Here is a 22,936-nt window from a genome sequence, read left to right as displayed (position 1 = left end):
TGGAAGACCTCTCTGCCTCTGCCTCTCTGTAACTCTGCCTTTCAAATAAATAAATAAAGCCTAAAAAAATAAAGAAAAGAAAATTTACTGTCATGGAACACACAAATCCTGACTGGAAATCGACCACTTTGGAACCCTTCCCAAGACTCATTAAGTCACTGGGCTTGTGTCTCCCAGGCCCAAGTCACTGATATTCTGCCCTGAATAGACTGTACATTAATCTTCTGGAAAGTCCCAAAGCTAAGGGAGGTGAAGACTCCCCAACTCTGCCCAGAAATGAAAACCGTCTACCCGGGAAAACCTGCTAGATCACGGGAAAGTCACCCTAAGTAAGAAGACACTGCAGCCACAAGCACACCGCTGGGTTATAGCATCCGCGGCAACACTAGTCAGCTTCCAGCTGTCCTGCCTGCTCACTGTCCTCCAGGCCCCGTAAGCGCGGGTCTCAGCAGGACACATGTGTCTGAATACAACCCAGTAACCTTGACATTGTTGAGAGAAGCCCATTCAGTGTGGTGAGGGGTCCCACCTGCGTGCCAGCATGACACCTGTACCTTTGAGGACTTCAGAAGGACATACAAGGTGGGACGCCTCCCCACACTGAGTGGGCCTCTCTCGTAACAATGGAAAGTGGTAGAGATTGGTCCAAGTGCTTGGGCCCCTGCACGTGCCTGGGAGACCTGGAAAAGGCTCCTGGCTCCTCGCTTCGGATCAACCCAGCTCTGGCCTTTGTGGCCATTTGCGGAGTGAACCAGTGGATATACGACCTTGCTCTGTGTCCCTCTTTCCGTCTGTAACTCTACCTCTCAAATGAATAAAAAAAAAAAACTTAAAAAAAAAAAAAGAAAAGAAAAACCATAAACTAGGGCCAACATTGTGATGCAGCAGATTAAGCCCCTGCCTGCAGTGCCAGCAACCCACCTGGGCACTGGTTCAAGTCCTGGCTGCTCCACTTCTGATCTAGCTCCCTGCTAATGTACCTGGGAAAGCAGTGGAGGATGGTCCAAATAATTGGGCCCCTGCAGCCTCCTGGGAGACCCTGATGAAGCTCCTGGCTTCAGCCTGGCCACTGTGGCCATTTGGGAAGTGAACCAGCAGATGGAAGACCTGTCTGTCTGTCTCTCCCTTTCTCTCTCTGTAACTCTGCCATTCAAATAAATAAATATTAAAAAAAAAAAACCACTGTAAACCAAGGCACACATGTGAGAATGAGAAGCCACAGTGATCTGAGGCCCTAGCCTCAGGGTGTTGGGAGTCCTGATGTCACAGTATGAGGAATGAGGTGTTGAGATGGAAAAAATGAAAAGGCTGGAAACCAGGCAGAGTTTAATTTGTGCCTATTAGTGAGTTTAGAAATGCAATAAATCGGGGCTGTAACTGTGATGAAGTGGGTAAAGTCGCTGCCTTCTGTGCCAGCATCCCATATGGGCACCTGTTCAAGTCCCCTCTGCTCTGCTTCTGATCCAGCTCCCTGCTGATACACCTGGGAAGCATCAGATGAGTCCTTGAGTCACTGCCCGCCCACATGAGAGACCCAGTTGGAGTTCCAGGCTCCTGGCTTTAACCTGGCTCAGCCCTGGCTATTGTGGCCACTTGGGGATTGAACCAACAAATGGAAGATTTCTCTCTTTCAAATAAATAAATCTTTTTAAAAAATTAAATTTACTTAACTGGTCAGCCAAAAATATGGTTATTATTACTATTAGTTGTACAACAATGAATCATTGAAAAACCATTAACTTTATTAATATAGACATTTACAAATATAAAGTGCATCGTGCTGAAATAAGCAATTTTCTGAAGTTCATTGGTAACCTTACCTTCCAATTGTCCAATACAGAAAATGATTTCATTTCTATTATACTGCGGCAATGAAACAAGGCCTCTTCCAACTTCTACCTTTAACAAGATTCATGTAATTGCAGCCTTCCAAAATGTTTTGGAGCTATAGCTATTACCAAGCTGCATTTCACACTGTCCACTGTTTTATTTGCATTGTCTATCATTATAGAAGATAAACAATGATATGCCAGTGAACGCCCCGTCACCTAGGCAGAAAGGCTCACAACTCCCACACCTCTACACCACAGTGCTCCAGGAAGGGAAGGGACAAGTCAGCTCCTTTCACCACCCTCCACCCCCTTCCAGGTCTCCGTTCTGCAGAAAAGCAATCTTCCCATCTAAAAAGTCAGGTGTTCTACAAGTGCAGGCGGCACGACAATCTCACGGACGTCAGTTTCTCATTATTTGCCAAAGACGCAAACGCACAAAACCCAGATGTCTTGTCTCTGTTCAAGAAAGATTGCCTAAGACAGGAAGTTGAGCCCCTAAGAGAGCAAGTTATAAATTTCATATTGCCACAAGAGCTCCTGGGGAGGCTGACTGAAGACACAGGGAGGCTTGAGTAGGTTTGGGGAAACCCAACATTACAATCTCTGGTCAGCGACGAAGCTGGGAGGGACATCTCAGGCTTCCACGGAGCCACGGACTAGGATCCCAAGTGAGGGGTCAGACAACACGTTCAAACTCTGTAGAAAGTAGACAGCAGAGTCTATTATTTCTAGAATTGCTAAGTCAACTAACTGACCAGTTTCACAAGTTGACGGATCATAAGGTAGACAGGAAAAAGCGCAACCTACAACCTCTCTTTCATTTGGCACCCAGAAAAGACCTTCGTAAGAGAAGAGTGCAGCAACTCCACGAGGCTAACTTTCTGATCTTAACATTCTACTCATACAAAGGATATCCCACAAGTCTTGGAACAGTTTCCTGCTTTAACAAGTGCAGGAGTAGAAATTTAGCAAACTTGCAAAAAAGAAAAAAAAACACATTTCAAGGTTTAATTGGTTACATCTCATTATATTTCTCCAGTTTGGCGACTTTTGATAATACACATTTAGGTTTTCTTAAGTACCTGTGTTTAAAAATGACAAGTGCTAAGTGCTTTTAAGTAATCAAAACTTAAAACTGCACTAAGACTTCTGGAATATGCTCTCTGAATTCCCGCCCTAGCTCATCGCCTCTGATGACTGACACTTAGACCTTGAAATGGATTAAACTGCTTTCATTAGACATTCTCTTCCTTTCCTGCTATCCTCAGAGAATCTTACTCTGTTACAGCTCCCCCCCATACACCACTAGGGATGTGACTGGTTTTGTGAAAAGTACAAAGCACACAGTTCTCAAATTCTCATGTTATAGCAACAGCTCTCAGCCTCAATATTGATGTCAGTATAACTGAAAATTATTCCGGACAATACTGTGACAGAGAACATCTAAATGGTCATATTTTAATAAATTTCCACAGATTCACCCAGTTAAAAAGACCAGTCTTCAGTCCGGGTGTTTTCTCTCCTTCTCCCTGACTGGTATGATTTGAATTTTGATCTGCGACTTCTTTTGCTTTTATATGGGTCTCATATACTTGCTGGGCCCTGACAATTTCTTTGTGTGCATCAAAATGGACCTTTTGCCTGGTCAGGATGGGAACAATTAAATTAAAATCACTAATTCGCTTGTTTAGTTTTCTGATGTTTTCTTGAAACTGCTCACAAACTTGGTCCCACTGTTTGTGTTCAGTCGGTGTCATTGGATTTCCAAGCTTTTTCCTGGAATCTAAAATTGCCTCTCTGAGTTGCTCAATGGTATCCTTTATTTCCTTTTGCATCAGAATCCACTCTGGTTGGTATCCATTATCTATTAATATTCTGTTCAGGTTGTGAGTCATGGGATCAATATATGAACAGCCAGAAAATTTTTTTAAAGGTTTTCCTTTCCCACTGAGATTGTCAAAGTCTCCTTTCGCCATTGATTCCTGAATGAGGTCCTCCACTAAACGCTCGATTGCTTGAGTTATCTTTTGTTCTCTGCTGTGTCTTACATCTCTAACGGTCACACTGTCAGCAAAATACTGGCTTTGTAGTTTCTGCTTTTGATACTCCATCACTTGCTCAGTTGCTCGGTCTGCCCTAAATTGCCTATACTGTTTTTCTCGTTGACTCGGAGTCCCAAAACCAATGCCTTCGAAACTTAAATAATGCCGGTGCTGGGGTGTCTTATATTTGAATTTTTCTTCTTCTTCTTCGGCTTTTTCTTCAATTTTACTCTGTCTGGCATCTGTTTGTTCTATCACATGGGAAAGCACTTTCCTATAAGCTTCTTCGATCCTTATAAATGTGGCAGAATCAGCGGTATCAGAGCCGCTGTCTGGATGGTATCGCTTGGCAAGCTTTCGGAAAGATTCCCTGACGTCATCTGCAGAGCACCCTTCATCCACGTTCAGCAGCCTATAATATTCTCCGATCTTCTTTTTGGACTTATGGGTCGACATCATTCTATTTTGAATGAGACAAAGATCTGGATGCATTTTCACTCGATTAGGAATTACGGAAGCACTGATCAGGTGAGATCTTAGGATCTGAGCCATCATCATGCACGCTGTTACTGTACCCAGAGTTCTTCCTAGCAATGATCTATAAAACGACAACAAATACAGGTTGAACACAGCTGTATTACAGGTTCATTTCTTATTTTCGGCGATAAGGGAAAAGACAGGATGTGAAACTCCAAGTCCAGAAGGAGTGGTGTTTTCTAAGGCTGTTGCCAAAACGCTTTTTAAGATTTATTCATTTTATTTGAAAGCCAAAGTTACACAGAGAGAGAAGGAGAGGCAGACAGAGAGAGGTCTTCCATTCGCTGGTTCACTCCCCAGTTGACCGCAATGGTCACAGCTGAGCTGATCCGAAGCCAGGAGCCAGGAGTTCCCTCTGGGTCTCCCACACGGATGCAGGGGCCCAAGCACTTGGGTCATCTTCTACTGCTTTCCCAGGCCAGAGCAGAGAGCTGGATCAGAAGTGGAGCAGCTGGGACTCAAACTGGTGCCCATATGGGATGCTGGCATTGTAGGCAAAAAGCGGCTTTACCCACTTCCCCACAGCGCCGGCCCATCACCAAAACTCTTAGAGCTGCACCTCACTCGTGTTCAATGAATGGCAAGTGAGGATGTTTACCATTCCTATTGTGATGTAATCCGGGTTCTACTCACAAACCACGGAATTTGAGAGCTGGCAAGTTCAGAGGTCATCCGGTCTAATCTGTGCGCTTTAATGTAGGTCCTCACGGCTTAGCAACCTAACCGAGTCCCGTAACAATGGTAAGTTAAGCTTCCGACCGAGGGCCACATCCCATATGGGCGCCGGTTCGAGTCCTGGCTGCTCCACTTCTGATCCAGCTCCTGCTACTGTGGCTGGGAAAGCAGTAGAAGATGGCTCAAGTCCTCGGGCCCCTGCACCCACGTGGGAGAACTGGAAGAAGCTCCAGGCTCCTGGCTGCCACCTGGCCCAGCCCTGACCGTTGCGGCCATTTGGGGAGTGAACCAATGGATGGAAGACCTCTCTCTCCCTTCTGTTTGTTACTCTGCCCCTCAAATAAATAAATCTTTAAATAAATAAGATGTAAGCAAATGTGAGGACTGGGGCTTGTCTAGAAACTCCACCAGCACCAAGACTGCTCAGGCAGCGGACCACGGTCTCCACCGCCCAAGGGTCTTCTCATAAAGCAGACTTTCGGACGACACGGAGCCTCGCACGGTATGCACCTAGGCTGGCCACTGCACGGAACAGAGTCAAGTGTCCAAGCGACGCGCCGGTCGTCAGGCAGGAACCTCTGGGCGCTGGGAAAACCAAGCGGAATGGCGAGCGTGCTCGCCACTACCAGCACTACCACGGTCTGGGAGGGAAGAACGACTTGGAGGGTACGCAGGCAGTGAACGCGAGCGGCCTCGCCGGAATCGGGATTCTCCAGTGTCAACGTCAGAGCAGCTCCCAGGCACCCTTATTCTGTGAGCTGGGACCAAGGGCGTTTAGATCCGGCCGGGATGTGGGTGCTTGTGCCTACTGCGGCCCCAGCCGGGGAATGTCCATCCCGACCCGGACACGCCCCGCCCGGCCTCCGACTCACCTTCACCGGCTAGGGGAAGGGGCTCCACGGCGCCGGCCAGGCTCCGCCTCTGCGCATGCGCACGCGCCCCGCCCTTCGCTCCCCAGGCGCTTCGGGCGGCCACCGCCTTCCTTGGACGCGACCAACTGACGTCTTACAGAGGGCACGCCAAGAGGTGCAGAAGGCAAAAATCGAAGCTGATTGGGACAAATAACTTGCTCTGCCAGAGAAACTGATACTTTCTTTTAATACGTTGGCAGGGCACCGGCGGGCCACGTCGTGAGCCTCGGGTCTGCCCCGGGACAAGCAGCTCCACCCCCTCCCCACCCCCGAGCGGAGGTGGTTCGGCCGATTGGAATTGTGGGAGATGTAGTTCGCAGGAAGGAGCGGCGCGCGGCGACCTCCGCGCTGCGCCTCCTGGCAGGGACGTGGAGGCGTCGAAAGCGCAGCCGCGGGCAGGCTGGTATCTGTTGGGGCTTGTTGTGCAGTGTGCTGGCGGCAGGAGTGTTTGAGACGCTTAGGTCTTTGTGGTTCGGAGGGTGAACTTGTCTTGGGGAGCTGAAGACAGCCGGTTCCCGGAAAGGGACCCACACAGGCTCTTCCGGGTTTGCAGACGCGGTTCACCTGCGCGGAGAGAGGGGCGCCCGGGCTCCCCGAGCTGCTGAAGGGAAACCCAGGCTCAGAAACTCGGTCCGTGAGGACCTCACCAAGTACCAGAAGTAGGGGCTGGCCTTTCGCGGCTTCGGAGACGCATGTTGGTCAGTTACCGTCTGTGTAGCTGCACGAAGAGCTGTGAATTCTGATTCAGAGTAACGAGCAGTAAGCATGGACAAACTTGGGGGGCCAGCGCTGCACCCCAGCGGTTAGAGCCAGGTCCCGTGTGGACCCTGGTTCCAGTCCCGGCTGCTCCACTTCCGATCCACCTCCCTGCTGACGAGCCTGGGAAAGCAGCGGAAGATGGCCCAAGCTTGGGCCCCTGCACCCACGCAGGAGACCAGAAGAAGCTCCCGGCTTCCCCAGGCTCAGCCCGGGTCCGTCTTGCTGCCCTTTAGGGAAGGGACCAGCGGAAGGAAGAGCTCTCCCTCTCTGTTGCTCTAACTCTGTATTTCAAATACATAAATCTTTTAGGTAAAGTTACAGAGAGGCAGAGGTAGAGAGAGAAAGAGGTCTTCCATCCCTGGTTCACTCTCCAAATGGCCACAACGACCAGAGCTGCGCCGATCCGAAGCCAAGAGCCAGGAACCTCTTCTAGGTCTCCCACGCAGGTGCAGGGTCTCAAGGACTGGGCCATCTTCTGCTTTCCCAGGCAATAGCAGAGAGCTGGATCAGAAGTGGAGCAGCCGGGACTCGAACCAGCGCCAGTATGGGATGCTGGCACTAAAGGCCACAGCTGTACCTGGCTTTACCCATTACATCACAGTGCCGGCTCCCATCAAGGCCTTTAGTAGGAAGTAGTCTTTTATAATTTATGCTTGCATAAGGCCCAGTTGGAATTTTTTATCCAAAAACATGAGCCATGAACAAAGAGGAGTATTTTAAGATTCGTTCATTCATTCATTCATTCATTCATTTGAAAGGCAGAGTTACAGAGTCAGAGGCAGAAAGAGAGAGCGAGCAAGGTTTTCCATCCGCTGGTCCACTCCCTAGATGGCCACAATGGCCAAAGCTGCACAGATCTGAAGCCAGGACCCAGGAGCTTCTTCCGGGTCTCCCACATGGGTGCAGGGGCCCAAGCACTTGAGCCACTTTCCACTGCTTTCCCAGGCCACAGCAGAGAGCTGGATTGGAAGTAGAGCAGCCGGGACTCGAACCAGCGTGCATATGGGATGCCGGCGTTGCTGGCAGTGGCTTTACCGGCTCCCTTACTTGGACGGCTCCATCTGATTGGATAATCCAATACTACATGGCAGCCACAGAAGCTGATACAGTACTGCACATGTGTACATAGTTACTGACGATTTTAACCCAGCCTAGCAAGGGTTAACACCATCCCTCTGCTCACAAGCAGGAATCCAGGCAAGCAAATAACAACCACATTTCATTCTTGATGATGGGCTCCTCCCTTCTGACCTTGGGAAGGCTTCCACCGCAGCGCGAATCATGTCAGGTAGCAACAAGTTTAACTAGAAGACCACGGCCTCTGCCACGGTTCTGTTCCCCCGCCACGGGTATGACTTGGCTTTCCCATTCTCTGTCCATAAATACACTTTTTTCTGAGTCGTTTAAAGTTGCTCCTGTAGCTCAGGTCCCTTTACCTTCAGATTTTTAGAGTTCCCTTCTTCAAAACAAGGACATTCCTCACTGTTATCAAATACTGCAAATTGAACGTCGACACAGTGTTATCTAAGCAGCAGCATGGTATTCTGTTTTCAGTGATAGTCCTGATGTCCTTCACGGCGACACAGAGGGACGTCACCAAGGCCAAGGAAAATAGGGCTCAGAGGTCAGAGTGCTGCAAATAATTTGTTTTTATTGTACTGGGGAGCAGACACTCAGAGATCCCAAGTGCTGACTTAACCACTGTTTCAAATGCTGGCCCCAGTGCAAAAACATCTATGAATACAAGAAATTCAAAAACTGGGCACTGGGACCTGCACTGTGGCACATCGGGTTAAAGCCCTGGCCTGCAGCGCCAGCATGCCACGTGAGCACCGGCTCAAGTCCTGGCTACTCCACTTCCCATCCAGCTCCCTGCTAATGCACCTGGGAAAGCAGCAGAGGATGGTCCAAGTGCTTGGGCCCCTGCACCCACGTGGGAGTCCTAGAAGAAGCTCCTGGCTCCTGGCTCTGGATCAGCTCAACTCTGGACATTGCAGCCATTTGGGGAGCAAACCAGTAGATGGAAGACCTCTCTCGCTCTCTCTTTGTCTCTACCTCTCTCTGTAACTTTCAAATAAATAAAAATAAATCTTTTTTTTTTTTTTTTTTTTTTTTTTGACAGGCAGAGTGGACAGTGAGAGAGAGAGACAGAGAGAGAAAGGTCTTCCTTTTGCCGCTGGTTCACCCTCCAATGGCCGCCGCTGCAGCCGGCGCACCGCGCTGATCCTGGCAGGAGCCAGGAGCCAGGTGCTTTTTCCTGGTCTCCCATGGGGTGCAGGGCCCAAGCACCTGGGCCATCCTCCACTGCACTCCCTGGCCATAGCAGAGAGCTGGCCTGGAAGAGGGGCAACCGGGACAGAATCCGGCGCCCCAACCGGGACTAGAACCCGGTCTGCCGGCGCCGCAAGGTGGAGGATTAGCCTATTGAGCCACGGCGCCGGCTCTAAAAATAAATCTTTAAAAAATAATTTTTAAAAAACCTGGGCATTACGGGAAAAACTATGCATGAATTTTAAAAACCTTGGATCAAAACATTGTTTAATTTCATTTATTCACTAGCTTTCTGAAGTACTCTCATAGACTTACTTCAAAGATTAAATTCAGCAAGGTGGACCTTTGTGGGGTTGTGATGCAGTGGGTAAAAGCCACTGCTTGGGACACTGGCATCTCATACCAGGAGTGCCAGGTAAAATCCTGGCTCCTCTGCTTCTGGTCCTGCGCTCTGCTACTGCACCTGGGAAACAGCAGAACAGCAGGTGATGGTTCAAGTACTTTCCTGCCATGCACATGGAAGACCCGGATGGAATTCCTCTCTCTCTCTCTCTCTCTCTCTCTATTATTTCAGTTAATGTTGAAGGTTATGACATGATTAAAATCAACATGATTAAATCCCTATCATTTTGCACCAAGGTAGCAGTTACTACCTCAAGTTCATCAATAATCTTTCACGTAAGGAAAGATTTAAATGGATGTATATTGGATTAGATATATGTGAAACTTCCCAGTTTAGAACATCTTAGGATTCTGTTCTCTCACAATACAGTTGAGCATTTTGCAACAGGTTTCCTCCATAAACATGGTAGACAGTTGTTACAAACAAATCCTAATCATTGTGTTGTTGAGTGGAAAATAGATTTGATACTTTTTAAATGCCTTTACTTTATGGTTATTTCTTTTTAAGATTAATTTTTATTTATTTGAAAGTCAGAATTACACAGAGAGAAGGAGAGGCAGAGAGAGAGGTCTTCCATTCAATAGTTCACTCCCCAGTTGGCCGCAACGGCCAGAGCTGCACCCATCTGAAGCCAGGATCCAGGAGCTTCTTCTGGGTCTCCCACGTGGGTCCAGGGGCCCAAGGACGTGGGCCATCTTCTAGTGATTTCCCAGGCCATAGCAGAGAACAGGATCGGAAGTGGAGCAACCAGGACTCGAACCGGCGCCCATATGGGATGCTGACACTGTAGGCGGAAGCTTTACCCGCTACACCACAGCGCCGGCCCCCTCTATGGTTATGTTAAATATTCACTGAGTTCCTCAAGAATTGTGACCCTGGCCAGCGCCACAGCTCACAAGGCTAATCCTCCGCCTTACGGCGCCGGCACACCGGGTTCTGGTCCCAGTCGGGGCACCAGATTCTGTCCCGGTTGCCCCTCTTCCAGGCCAGCTCTCTGCTGTGGCCAGGGAGTACAGTGGAGGATGGCCTGGGTGCTTGGGCCCTGCACCCCATGGGAGACAAGGAGAAGTACCTGGCTCCTGCCATCGGATCAGCGCGGTGCGCCGGCCGCAGCACGCTAGCTGCGGCGGCCATTGGAGGGTGAACCAAAGGCAAAAGGAAGACCTTTCTCTCTGTCTCTCTCTCTCTCTCACTGTCCACTCTGCCTGTCAAAAAAAAAAAAAAAAAAAAAAAAAAAAAAAAAAAAAGAATTGTGACCCTGTGAAAGTAATCCTTGCCCTTTGTGCTTCCACAGCTCCTGCAATGAATCCACACTTTTGAACTAAGCCCTTATCTCTAGTGCCTTTGATATCAAGCTTATCAGGTCCCAGTCTCTGCCCCTCGGCTTGTGGTTAGTCTGGTTTCACTCTGAAGATTACAAGTCTACTCCTTGCTAAGGAATATTTCACTAAGAGAGTGATGTCAGGGTCGGATCAGCCCCTGAGACCCTAGTCACAGCCTCAGAGTTCAACTCTCACCCGTGTGGTTAACATCCTAACCCTAGACTCTCTTTTGAGACACTTCACAGGAGGCTGTGATCCATGAGTAATAACGAATCTACCCACAGACCCCAGATGGACTGAGGCCCACTTTGCCATCATGATGTCTTTTTTAAAAAAGATTTATTTATTTATTTGAAAGTCAGAGTTACACAGAGAAAGAAGGAGAGGCAGAGAGAGAGAGAGAGGTCTTCCACCTGCTGGTTCGCTTCCCAGATGGCTGTAATGGCTGGAGCTGGGCCAATCAGAAGTCAGAATCCAGGGGCTTCTTCTGGGTCTCCCACGTGGGTGCAGGGACCCAAGCACTTGGCCATCCCCCACTGCTTTCCCAGCTGCATTAGCAGGGAGCTGGATCAGAAGTTTAGCAGCAGGGACTCGAACAGCACCCATCTGGGATGCTGGTGCGGCAGGCAGTGTGGCTTTACCCACTGTGCCCCAGCACCGGCTCCAGCAAAATTTCTTAAAAGATGCCAGCATGGTGCCTGCCCTATGGTGTGGCAGCTTTAGTCTCCACCTGCAATGCCAGCATCCCATATCGGTGCCAGTTCAAGACCCGACTGTCCTACTTCCTCTCAACCCCAGCTGCTGGGGCCATATGGAGGCTGTACCAGTGGATGAAAGATTCTCTCTCTCTCTCTCTCTCAAATAAATCTTAAAAAAAAAAAAAAAAAAAAAAAGCTGCCAGCATACATCTTGCTCCTCTGCCGCCGGGCCAGGCAAGTGTTTTTTTAACCTCTCCATCCCTCCTTCTCCCTGCCTTGCCTCCAAACGCACTCCAAGTCTAAGTCTGAACACTGTAGGTGAAAGCTGGCTGTACAACCCAGCTGCTCACCGTCCTCACCCGGTGCCTTGCCAAGGTTGGGAGAGGGGTGTGGTGGCGTCTGTCTCATTCTCAATGCGAAGTGGTTTATCAAAGTAGTCAACTGTCAAGATAAGTCCCTTCTGCAGGCACGGGGTAAAATTCTGCTGCTGAAGATGATAATTTTGTTAGTTTATAATTTATTAATGTGTCATTACTGTAATTGAAAATGTTATAGATTCTTTTAAATTCAGTCTTATATAGAAAGAAGTGTATTAAGCAAAATTATGTGAATAAATATTCCCATAGAATAAAAAAAAATTTCTGCTGTTAAGGAAAATGAGAATGTTCCCTTCCAAACCATTAACCTGACAAAGATACAAGGAAGCCAGCACACTTAATAAAGTGCCTATTTAAAAGGCCACGTTGGCGGGGTGGTGGGTGGGGTGGAGGGGGGTGTTTGGGTGGGTGTTTCGAGTGTCCTTGGGATGTCCACATCCCTATCTGGATTGCCTGGGATTGAGTCCCTGCTCTGCATCCCATCCAGCTTCCTGCCAATGAGCACCTGCAAGGCAGCAGGCGATGACTCAAGTGGTTGAGCCCGCTGCCCGTGGGGGAGCCCCTGACTGTTCTGGGATCCTGACTTTGCCTTGGCCCAACCCTGGATGTTAAAGGCATTTGGGGAGTGAGCTAGCAGATAGATGATTTCTCTCTATCTCTGCCTTTCAAATACATAATTTTAAAAAAGAAAAGGACACATTCAGCATAAGACTAACTCACACAAACTTTAGGATCTTGATAACCTCCGAAAATCTCAATGGTTCATTTCAGCCAGTATTTATGATGCAAAATAAATACATAAATAAAATAAGGAAAAAATTACAGGAACTTATTGCAGTAAGTGAGGGAACATTCCATGTTTTGTAGCTTCGTAGCCTGGGGAAGAACCATATGGTTCTGTTGGTACAACCATGGACATCATTCACTGTGTTTCCTGAAAAAAATAGACATCACTAAATAATGTTCAAAAAGGAACAGGCCGGCACTGCAGCTCACTAGGCTAATCCTCTGCCTGCGGTGCCAGCACCCCGGTTCTAATCCCGGTAGAGGCGCCAGATTCTGTCCCAGTTGCCCCTCTTCCAGGCCAGCTCTCTGCTGTGGCCCGGGAGTGCAGTGGAGGATGGCCCAAGTGCTTGGGCCCTGCTCCCTATGGGAGACCAGGAGAAGAACCTGGCTCCTGGCTTCTGATCGGCACAGTGCGCCGGCCCAGCAGCCATTTGGAGGGTGGGAGGGTGAACCAATGGAAGGAAAACCTTTGTTTCTGCTTCTCTCTCTCAAAGTCCACTCTGCCTGTCAAAAAAAAAAAAAAAAAAAAAAAAAAGGAAGAGCCAGTTTGCAAGCCAGCATATTTGGAAATACCTGCTACTCTGCATCCTTGATAACACAGTAGTAATTTCATTTTAATTTTGCCAATCTCATAGTGTGTGCCAACACACATACACTCATACACTCACACACTTATAATTTCTTCATTCTAATTACAGATGAGACGATCCACAAAACTGGTAGGATAAACACTAGTTACTTTGATTTGTAGTGCAAATTTCTCTGCTCTGATGGTGAAGTCCTATTTGTTAGCAGGAGGTGGGTGGAGAAAAAAGAAAAATAGAAGAGGAGGGGAGGGGACATTTCCTAACTCATTCTATGAGATCAGTATTACCTTGACACCAAGATATCACAGGGAAAGAAAACTATAGATTGTTGTCTCTTAAAAATAGAGATGCAGAAATCTTCAGCAACAAGTGAATTGGGTAGCACACTAAAAGGATTATACAGCGTGGTCAAGTAGGACTTATCCCAGGAAGGCAAGGATGGCTTAACATATAATTCGATAATGTAATGTACTGGCTGGTGCTGTGGCTCACTAGGCTAATCCAACGGCTGCGGGGCCGGCACCCTGGATTCTAGTCCCAGTTGGAGTGCCGGTTCCGTCCTGGTTGCTCCTCTTCCAGTCCAGCTCTCTGCTGTGGCCCAGAAAGGCAGTGGAGGATGGCCCAAGTGCTTGGGCCCTGCACCCACATGGGAGACCAGGAGGATTCACCTCACTCCTGGCTTTGGATTGGCACAGCACCAGCCGTGGCGCCATTTGAGGGGGGAACCAACAGAAGGAAGACCTCTCTCTGTGTCTCTCTCTCTCACTGTCTAACTCTGCCTGTAAAAAAATAATAATAATGTAACGTGTACCAAATTAATAGGATGAAGGGAAAAAGCACGACCATTTCAGTTGATGCAGGAAAAAAAAATATATTTTTTTTCACAAACTCCAGTACTCTTTCATGGTTAAAAGCACTCAACAGATCTAACACAAGGGAGTCTCCACACCCTGAAAGACAGCATCTACAGAAATCCACTTAATAGTGAAAGAGGAGAAGCTTTCCTCTCTGACCAAGAACAAGACAAAGGGCCAGCACTGTGGCATAGCAGGTGAAGCTGCTCCACTTCTGATCCAGCTCTCTGCTGTGACCTGGGATAGCAGTGGAAGATGGTCCAACTCCCTGGGCCCCTGCACCTGGGACTCTCTGTGGCCAGTTGGGGAGTAAACCAGCAGTTGGAAGCTCTCTCTTTCTCTGCCTCTGCCTTTCTGTAACTCTGCCTTTAAAATAAATAAATACGTTTTTTAAAGATTTATTTATTTACTTGAAAGGCAGAGTTACACAGAGAGAGGAGAGGCGGACACAGTGAGAGAAGTCTTCTATCCGCTGGTTCACTCACTGATTGGTCACAATGGCCGGAGCTGCGCCAATCTCAAGCCAGGAGCCAGGAGCTTCTTCCGGGTCTCCCACATTGGTGCAGGGGCCCAATGACTTGGGCCATCTTCTACTGCTTTCCCAGGCCATAGCAGAGAGCTGGATTGGAAGTGGAGTAGCCAGGTCTCGTAGCAGCGCCTTTATGGGATGCTGGCACTTCAGGCCAGGGCATTAACCTGCTGCGCCACAGCGCCAGCCCCTAAATAAATGAATCTTTAAAAAAAATAAGTGGAGCAGTCAGGACTCAAACCTGTAAACGGGCATGGCTGTATGCCAACAAAACTTAAAAACAAAACAAAACAAAACAAAAAAAAACAAGACAAGAGGGCCGGCATTGTAGCATAGCAGGTAAGGTTTCTGCCTGGGACATGGAATTCTATATGAGCACTGGTTCAAATCCCAGCTGCTCCGTTTCCCATCCAGCTCCCTGCTAATGGCCTGGGAAAGCAGTGGAAGATAGCTCAAACGCTTGGGCTCCTGCCTCCCATGTGGGCGATACAGAAGAACCTCCTGCCTCCTGGCTTCTACTTGGCCCAGTCCCAGCCATTGTGGCTATTCGTGGAGTGAACCAGTGGATGGAAAATCATCTCTCTCTCTCGCTCTCTCTCTCCCTCCCTCCCTCCCTCCCTCCCACCTCCTCCCTCTTCCCTCCTCTCTCTGTAACTCTCAAATAAATAATCTTTAAAAAAAAAAAAAAGGCAAGAATGATGGTTCTTACAAGATCTAGTCACCATCACACTGGAAGTACAAACCAGGGTAACTAGACAAGAAAAAGCAACAAGGGCCGGCGCCGCGGCTCACTAGGCTAATCCTCCTTGCAGCGCCGGCACACCGGGTTCTAGTCCCGGTCAGGGCGCCGGATTCTGTCCCGGTTGCCCCTCTTCCAGGCCAGCTCTCTGCTGTGGCCCGGGAGTGCAGTGGAGGATGGCCCAAGTGCTTGGGCCCTGCACCCCATGGGAGACCAGGATAAGTACCTGGCTCCTGCCATCGGATCAGCGCAGTGCGCCGGCTGCGGTGGCCATTGGAGGGTGAACCAACGGCAAAGGAAGACCTTTCTCTCTGTCTCTCTCTCTCACTGTCCACTCTGCCTGTCAAAAAAAAAAAAAAAAAAAAAAAAAGCAACAAGACATTCAGATGAAGAAAAAAAGTTTAAATTTGGAGGCTGGTGTCGTGGCACAGAGGGTTAAGCCTGCGATGGCAGAATATCGTGAGTGCCAGTTAGAATCCTGGCTGCTCCCTTCTGATGTAGCTCCTTGCTAATGCATCTGGGAAGCAGCAGGATATGGCCCCCAGTGTCTGGGCCCTGCCACCTGCATGAGAGACCTGGGTGGAGTTCCTGGCTCCTGGCCCAGCCCTGGCTGTTGGGGACATTTGGGGAGTGAAAAAGCAGGTGGAAGATCTCTCTCTCTCTCTCTCTCTCTCTCTCTCTCTGCCTCTCTGGAACTCTGCCTTTCAAATAAATAAATAAATCTTTAAAAAAATCATACCACAAGGATTAGCAGGTTAACAGATGGAAGATTTGAGGGTTAGGCTCAGAGAGGGAGTCTTACTTTTGAAGTTTTCTTTACTCATTTATTGGAAAGGTAGAGAGAGAGAGAGAGAGGGAGAGGGAGAGAGAGAGAGGGAGAGAGAGAGGGAGAGGGAGAGAGGGAGAGGGAGAGAGAGAGGGAGAGAGGGAGAGGGAGAGAGAGAGGGAGAGAGGGAGAGGGAGAGGGAGAGATTTTCCAAATGCTCACACAGCCAGGGCTGGGCTAGGGCTGACCAGGAGCCTGGAACTCCACCCTGGACTCCCACCTGAGTGGCAGCGACACAGGACTTGAGCAGTCACTGTCTCTCTCCCAGCAACTACATTAGCAGGAAGCTGGGGTCAGGAGCCGGAGCTAGGTATTGAATCCAAGCACTCAGGTAGGACTCAGCATCCTACCCACTAACCGAATGCCCACCCCTGCACTTTCCCCTGAAAGTCAGAGAGAGAGATTGACAGCAAGGGCGAGAGTCAGAGACCTTCTTTCTGCAGGCTCACTCCCTGGATGTCTGCCAGCAGCCGGCTGAAGCCAAGAGCTCAGAACGCAGTCTGGTCTCCCAGGTGTGTGGAGGGGACCCAAGAACTTGAGCCATCATCTGCTGCCTCCCCAGGTGTGCAGCAGCAGGAAGCTGGATTGGAAGCAGAGCTGGGTCGCCCCCAGGGCATGTGGTGTCCCAAGTAGAGTCTTAACGCTTGATCCTAAACTTATCTTTTAATTCAGTGCTTTCAGAAGCATTTGAGGGCCCCTGGTATTGTCTTATCAAGGAGTATAGCTTGGTGAGAGACACTAGATTATTCTAGGACGGGATTTCCATTTTGTGGGGACAAGCCTGTTAGGATTCTCTCCCATTTGGTCTTTCCTCAGCATTGCTCTATGTTCAGGTCCCTTGGTTCCCTGTCATACACACCTGTTTAGTCCTCATTCCAAGCCTACAAGGTCAAGGTTTGCAGAAAGGGCTGGGGAGGTTGTAACTAGCCTGAGGGCATTTGTTTGGCTCTTCAGTGGAATTCAGGGACTGAATGTGACAGCGGTATTTTCTAAGTGTCTTTCTCTGATGCACTATAGCTGCAGCCCTGTGATAGATCCTCCTGTATACTCTCTCTCTCTCTCTCTTTTTTTTTTTTTTTTTTTTTTTTTTTTTTTTACAGGCAGAGTGGACAGAGAGAGAGAGAGACAGAGAGAAAGGTCTTCCTTTTGCCTTTGGTTCACCCTCCAATGGCTGCTGTGGCCGGCGCACTGCGCTGATCTGAAGCCAGGAGCCAGGTGCTTCTTCCTGGTCTCCCATGAGGGTGCAGGGCCCAAGCACTTGGGCCATCCTCCACTGCACTCCCGGGCCACAGCAGAGAGCTGGCCTGGAAGAGGGGCAACCAGGACAGAATCCGGCGCCCCGACCGGGACTAGAACCCGGTGTGCTGGTGCCGCAGGCGGAGGATTAGCCTAGTGAGCCGCGGCGCCAGCCTAGATCCTCCTGTACACTCTCTTCTGGGCATTTGATAGCAGGTGGAAGGTACTAGAAGTTTATAAGGATTATGGCATAACTCTCTTGAGCTGTTAACTCGGATGCCCCAAGGGTACCCCTGTAGCAGTTTTTGTATGTATCTGAACTCTTTGGATTGTAAGATGACAGCTGGGAGAAATAAGGGGCATTTATTATAAACTCATGTAACATTGGGCAAAAACCCCATATTTAGAATTTAAAAACAAATCTTGGGGGCTGAGATTGTGGTACAGCGAGTGAAACCACTGTTTGCAACACTGGCATCCCAGATGGGAGTGTGGGTCCCAGTTCTGGCTGCTCCACTTCCAATCTAGCTCCCTACTACTGTGCCTGAGAAAGCAGTGGATGTTGGTCCAAGTGCCTGGGCCCTGCACCCACATGGGCGACCTGCATGGAGTTCTGGGCTCTGGGCTTCTGGACCAGACTTGGCTATCACAGCCATTTGGGGAGTGAACCAATGGATAGATCTCTTTTTCTTCTCCCTCTCTTCTCTCCTTCAAATAAAATAAAATAAATCCTTAAAAAAGCAAATCTTGGCGTTTCTATGAAATATATAGTGGACATGAAGGTGTATTTTTAAAAAATATTTATTTATTTATTTGAAAGGCAGAGTTACAGAGAGGCAGAGGCAGAGAGAAAGTCTTCCATCTGCTGGCTCACTCTCCAAATGGCCGCAATGGCTGGAGTTGGGTGGATCTGAAGCCAGGAGCCAGGAGCTTCTTCAGAGTCTCCCATGCGGGTTCAGGGCCCCAAATGCTTGGGCCATCTTCTACTGCTTTCCCAGACCATAGCATAGAGCTGGATCGGAAGTGGAGTAGCTGGGACTTGAACTAACGCCCATATGGGATGCCCACACTGCAGATAGCTTTCCCTGCTATTCCAAACGCTGGCCCCAGGAAGGTGGCTTTTTAGTACAAAATTAAAGCTTCCACTATAACCTGTGACTCCCTCTGAGATGTTCCTTGACTCAGCAGGGAGGAGATTCTAGTATGGAAGATAAACCTCGGGAGGAAGCTCAGGGGAAGAAGACACATCCGATTATAAATCAGCAAACCTCAGACTATTGGAAAAGGGGTACTGATGATATATATTTGAAAACTGACCAAGTGAACATTGAGAGGGGCTTAATATCATTGGTCAACTGGAAATAATAGTTCCAACAATGTGATAGCACTAGCCACACACAAAAAAGCTAAAATGGGGGTGTGTTAGTAAGCTATTTGCTAGTACAACTAAAATATCGGAGACAAGGAAGTACTCATGAAGGATGATGGCTTATTGCAGTTCATGGTTCTGACGTTCATCCTCCAAGCCCTGCTGGCTCCCTTAGTGTGGCACCTGATGAGGGTGGAAGGCTTACAGCACGCGCCCAATGGCATGATTATATGGTGCACCAGGCAGCAGAGATAGGGAGCAAGTTAGTCACCTGCCGTGTGTGGCCTCTCCTTTTAAAGCCACCGTGACTCCATCATGGGGCCCCACCCTACCAGCCAAGTCTAATCCAATCACCTTCTAAGGCCACACCTTCACACATGGTAATTAGATTAAGGTTTATCATTGAACCTTTGAAATAAGACTGGGGAACAAGAGACTTTGGGGGCACGCAAACTGCTAGTATCAGAACCACAATGGGGGAACACTAGGTGCTGACAAGGCTGTGGAACATTACTCTTGTATCCCACCCGTGGGGAGAGTAAACCGGTCCAAACACCAGGAGGAAGTTGGGCGTTACCTTTTCAAAATATTTTTTTTAATTTAAGATTTATTTTTATTTATTTTGAAAGTCAGAGTTACAGAGACAGAGAGATCTTCCACCCCCTGCCTGGTTCACTCCCCAGATGGCCACAACGGCCACAACTGCCAGGGTCAGGATGAAGCCAGGAGCCAGGAGCTTCTTCTAGGTCTCCCACATGAGTGGCAGAGGCCCAAATACTTGGGCCGTCTTCCACTACTCTTCCTGGGCCTCTAGCAGAGAACCGGATGGGAGGCAGAGCAGCCGGAACACCAACCAGGGCTCATATGGGATGCCGGCTCTGAAGGTGTCAGGTTTTACCTGCTTGCCACAATGTTGGCCCCAGGCAGTAGCTGTTAAAGCTGAACACAGGAGGGCCGGCGGTGGCTCACTAGGCTAATCCTCCGCCTGTGGCGCCGGCACACCAGGTTCTAGTCCCGGTCGGGGCGCCAGATTCTGTCCCGGTTGCCCCTCTTCCAGACCAGCTCTCTGCTGTGGCCAGGGAGTGCAGTGGAGGATGGCCCAAGTGTTTGGGCCCTGCACCCCATGGGAGACCAGGAGAAGCACCTGGCTCCTGGCTTTGGACCAGTGCGGTGCGCCAGCCGCAGCGGCCATTGGAGGGTAAACCAACAGTAAAGGAAGACCTTTCTCTGTCTCTCTCTCTCAGTATCCACTCTGCCTGTTTAAAAAAAAAAAAAAAAAAAAAGCTGAACACAGGAATACTTGATGGTTCAGCAATTCCACTCCTACATGTGACAGAAATGTGAATAATGTGAACATAAATTCATCAAATATGCAGGTACGAGAATGTTATTAGCAGCAGTAATCATAGCCCTAGACAGAAAATACCCAAACTGGCATTAGTAGAGTGGATACAGTGTAGTATATGCATATATGGAATGGTGATCTACAAATACTACAACGATATGCATCTCACAGAAGTGTGAGAAACAAAGCCAGACACAAAGAAGTACGTCTTGCAGGATTCTATTTTCATACAGCTGAAAATAGGCAAGACTAATTAGAAGTCACAGTGATTTCCCTTATTACACGTGTGAGTAGATGAGCAATGGCTAGAAGTTTCTGGAATGTTGGTAACTTTTCTTTACCTGAGTGGTGGTTTTGAGTTTTTTTTTTTTTTCTTTTAACTCTTTCTTTGAGAAGCAGAGAGAGGGGGAGAGGGAGAAGAGGCAGAGAAAGAGAAATCTCCTATCCATTCATTCACTCCCAAAATGCCTGCAAGAGTGGGGCTGAGCCAGGCTGAAGCCAAAAAGCCTGGAACTCATCCAGGTCTCCACTGTGGGTAGCAGGGACCCAACTACTCGAGAACCATCACCTTCCAGGGTGCACAACAGCAGGAAGTGGGAATCAGGAGCCACGACGGGGTCTGAAACCCAGGCACTATACGTGATGTCTATGGGTGTCCCAAGCGGTGTCTCAATCTTTGTGCCCAACCCCAACCCCTTCAGGTTTGTTCACTTTGTGAAAATTGTAGTGGTGGGGCCCGTGCTGCTGCGCTGTGGATTATGGGCAACGCCTGCCATGCTGGGATCCCATATGGGCACTGGTTCAAGTCCCGCCTGCTCCACTTCTCATCCAGCTCTCTGCTATGGCCTGGGAAAGCAGTAGAAGATGGCCCAAGTCCTTAGGACCCTGCACCTACATGAGAGACCAAGAGGAAGCTCCCGGCTCCTGGCTTTGGATTGGCTCAGCTCTGGCCATTGTGGCCATCTGGGGAGTGAACCAGTGGATGGAAGCTCTCTCCCTCTCTCTCTCTGCCTCTCTGTAACTCTGACTTACAAACAGATAAGTAAACCTTTTTTTTTTTTTTTTTCAAAAGGTCTACGGCAGGGTAAAGTAGGTTAATCCTCTGCCTGCAGTGCCGGCATCCCACATGGGCGCCACTTCTAGTCCCAGCTGTCCCTCTTCCAATTCAGCTCTCTGCAATGGCCTGGGAAAGCAGTAGAAGATGGCCCAAGTGCTTGGGCCCCTGCACCTGCATGGGAGACCTGGAAGAAACTCCTGGCTCCTGGCTTCGGATCGGTGCAGCTCCGGCAGTTGTGGCCACTGGAGAGTGAACTTATGGATGGAAGACCTTTCTCTCTGTCTCTACCTCTCTGTAACTCTTTCAAATGAATAAAATAAATCTTTAAATAAATAAATAAAATATTAAAAAAGGTCTATGACAAATTTAAGTGAAATCACAGTAAAACCTATAAGCTGACAGAAAGTACATATGGACACACACACAAAGCATGGGTGAGAACAGCCAAGAAAACTCCAGGAGGGAGGGACCAGCTGTTACTAATTACTACCTTTTCCTATAATAAAATATTGTACATACTCGAGTAAAATTCTATGTTTAAAATCATAATTAAAAAACTGAGGAATATTTAGAGATTATGAGATCTTCGAAATGGTAACCTTTCTCCTTTTGAACAGTTGGCTTACTTAGTATCTTGGAACTTGAATCCTCTGACTGAAATAACCAACAGAGCTGGTTAATACATGCCTCCCCACTGCTACCACAAGTGTGATCATGTTTCTCTCCTGTTTACACAAATAGGACCATGGACATGTACAATGAAAGGTAAAAATCCTCATAACCTTAGTAAAACCTTTTTCATAACTCACATGACCTTTTGTCTTTATCGTTATAAAATAGTGGCTGTTCACTCACTGAATCCAAATACTACTAATCCATTACCAACTGCACAGAGGGACCGCCCCTTTAAGGGACTCCTTTGTCATCCTTGCTATTTCCAAGTGCTTTTAGTGTCTGACACGTTTTGATTCCTCACATCCCAAGATATATATGAGGTTACATCAAAAAGTCTGGAAAAATGGAATTAAGATATTACGGGGATGGGAGTTGTGGCATAGGGAGTTAAGCCACCCCCTGGGATGCCCACAACCCATATCTGAGTATTTGGTTTGAGTCCCAGCTACTCCACTTCTGACCCAGTTTCCTGCTTAATGCATCTACGAAGCAGCAGATAACGGCTCCAGTACCTGAGTTCCTGCAAAACACACGGGAGACCTTGAGGAAGTCCCTGGTTCCTGGCTTCAGCCTGCTGCTGCAGCCATTTGGGGAGTGAAGCTGGATGGAAGGATGGAAAAATGGAAGATCCGTCACTCATTCTTTTCTTTTCTCTCTTTTTATTTTATTTTATTTTTTACAAATCTATTTATTATTTGAAAGGCAGAGTTAGAGAGAGGAAGAGAAGGAGAAAGAGACTTTCATCTGTAATGGCCAAGGCTGGCCCAGGTGGAACCCAGGAGCCAGAAACTCCATTCTGGTCTCCCACATGAGTGCAGGGGCCCGAGCACTTAGGCCATCATCCGTTGCTTTCCTAGTCACAGTAGCGGGAGCTGGATTGGGAGTGGAGCAGCTGGAACTCAAACTGGTGCTCACTTAGAAGATTGGTGTTGCAAACTTGCTGCACCACCTCAAGTCCACTGTTGTAAGAGAATCTGGACTTCCCACTTGATGGTGGGTGGAAGTGCACTACAGGAGGAAGGTCCCAGCTTGTATGGAGGCAGTGAGGAGTTCTATTGGCAGAGCAGGTCTCTGTGGTCTGGGGAGCCCTGCACACTCCTTTGCGT

The 22,936-nt window shown here is 48.5% G+C and overlaps 1 protein-coding gene and 1 long non-coding RNA gene across 3 annotated transcripts in view; one reads left to right on the top strand and one right to left on the bottom strand.

Moving 5' to 3' along the window:
* Nucleotides 1-22,936, top strand: part of LOC138849235 (uncharacterized) — a 52,191-nt gene that overhangs the window by 13,587 nt on the left and 15,668 nt on the right. The window lies entirely within an intron of this gene.
* Nucleotides 1,722-6,272, bottom strand: DNAJC28 (DnaJ heat shock protein family (Hsp40) member C28). 2 transcript variants are annotated; one of them, XM_008274935.4, is made up of 2 exons: nt 5,959-6,272; nt 1,722-4,472 (listed from the first exon to the last, which is right to left on the bottom strand). In XM_008274935.4, exon 2 carries the CDS (start codon nt 4,430-4,432, stop codon nt 3,284-3,286), a length of 1,149 nt encoding a protein of 382 aa, XP_008273157.2. In that variant the 5' UTR covers nt 4,433-4,472; nt 5,959-6,272; the 3' UTR covers nt 1,722-3,283. The 2 variants fall into 2 exon arrangements, with proteins under 2 accessions (XP_008273157.2, XP_002721329.3); XM_002721283.5 differs by having other exon boundaries at nt 5,597-5,998.

This window comes from Oryctolagus cuniculus, chromosome 4 (assembly GCF_964237555.1).
Source record: "Oryctolagus cuniculus chromosome 4, mOryCun1.1, whole genome shotgun sequence".
NCBI classification, from domain to species: Eukaryota; Metazoa; Chordata; class Mammalia; order Lagomorpha; family Leporidae; genus Oryctolagus; species Oryctolagus cuniculus.
The sequence above is the reverse complement of the archived record's forward strand: the minus strand, read 5'-3'. Positions and strand labels throughout refer to the sequence as shown.

What these genes read in the sequence shown, in the direction of transcription:
- DNAJC28 (XM_008274935.4), bottom strand. Translation starts at nt 4,432, where the DNA reads ATGATGATGGCTCAGATCCTAAGATCTCACCTGATCAGTGCTTCCGTA.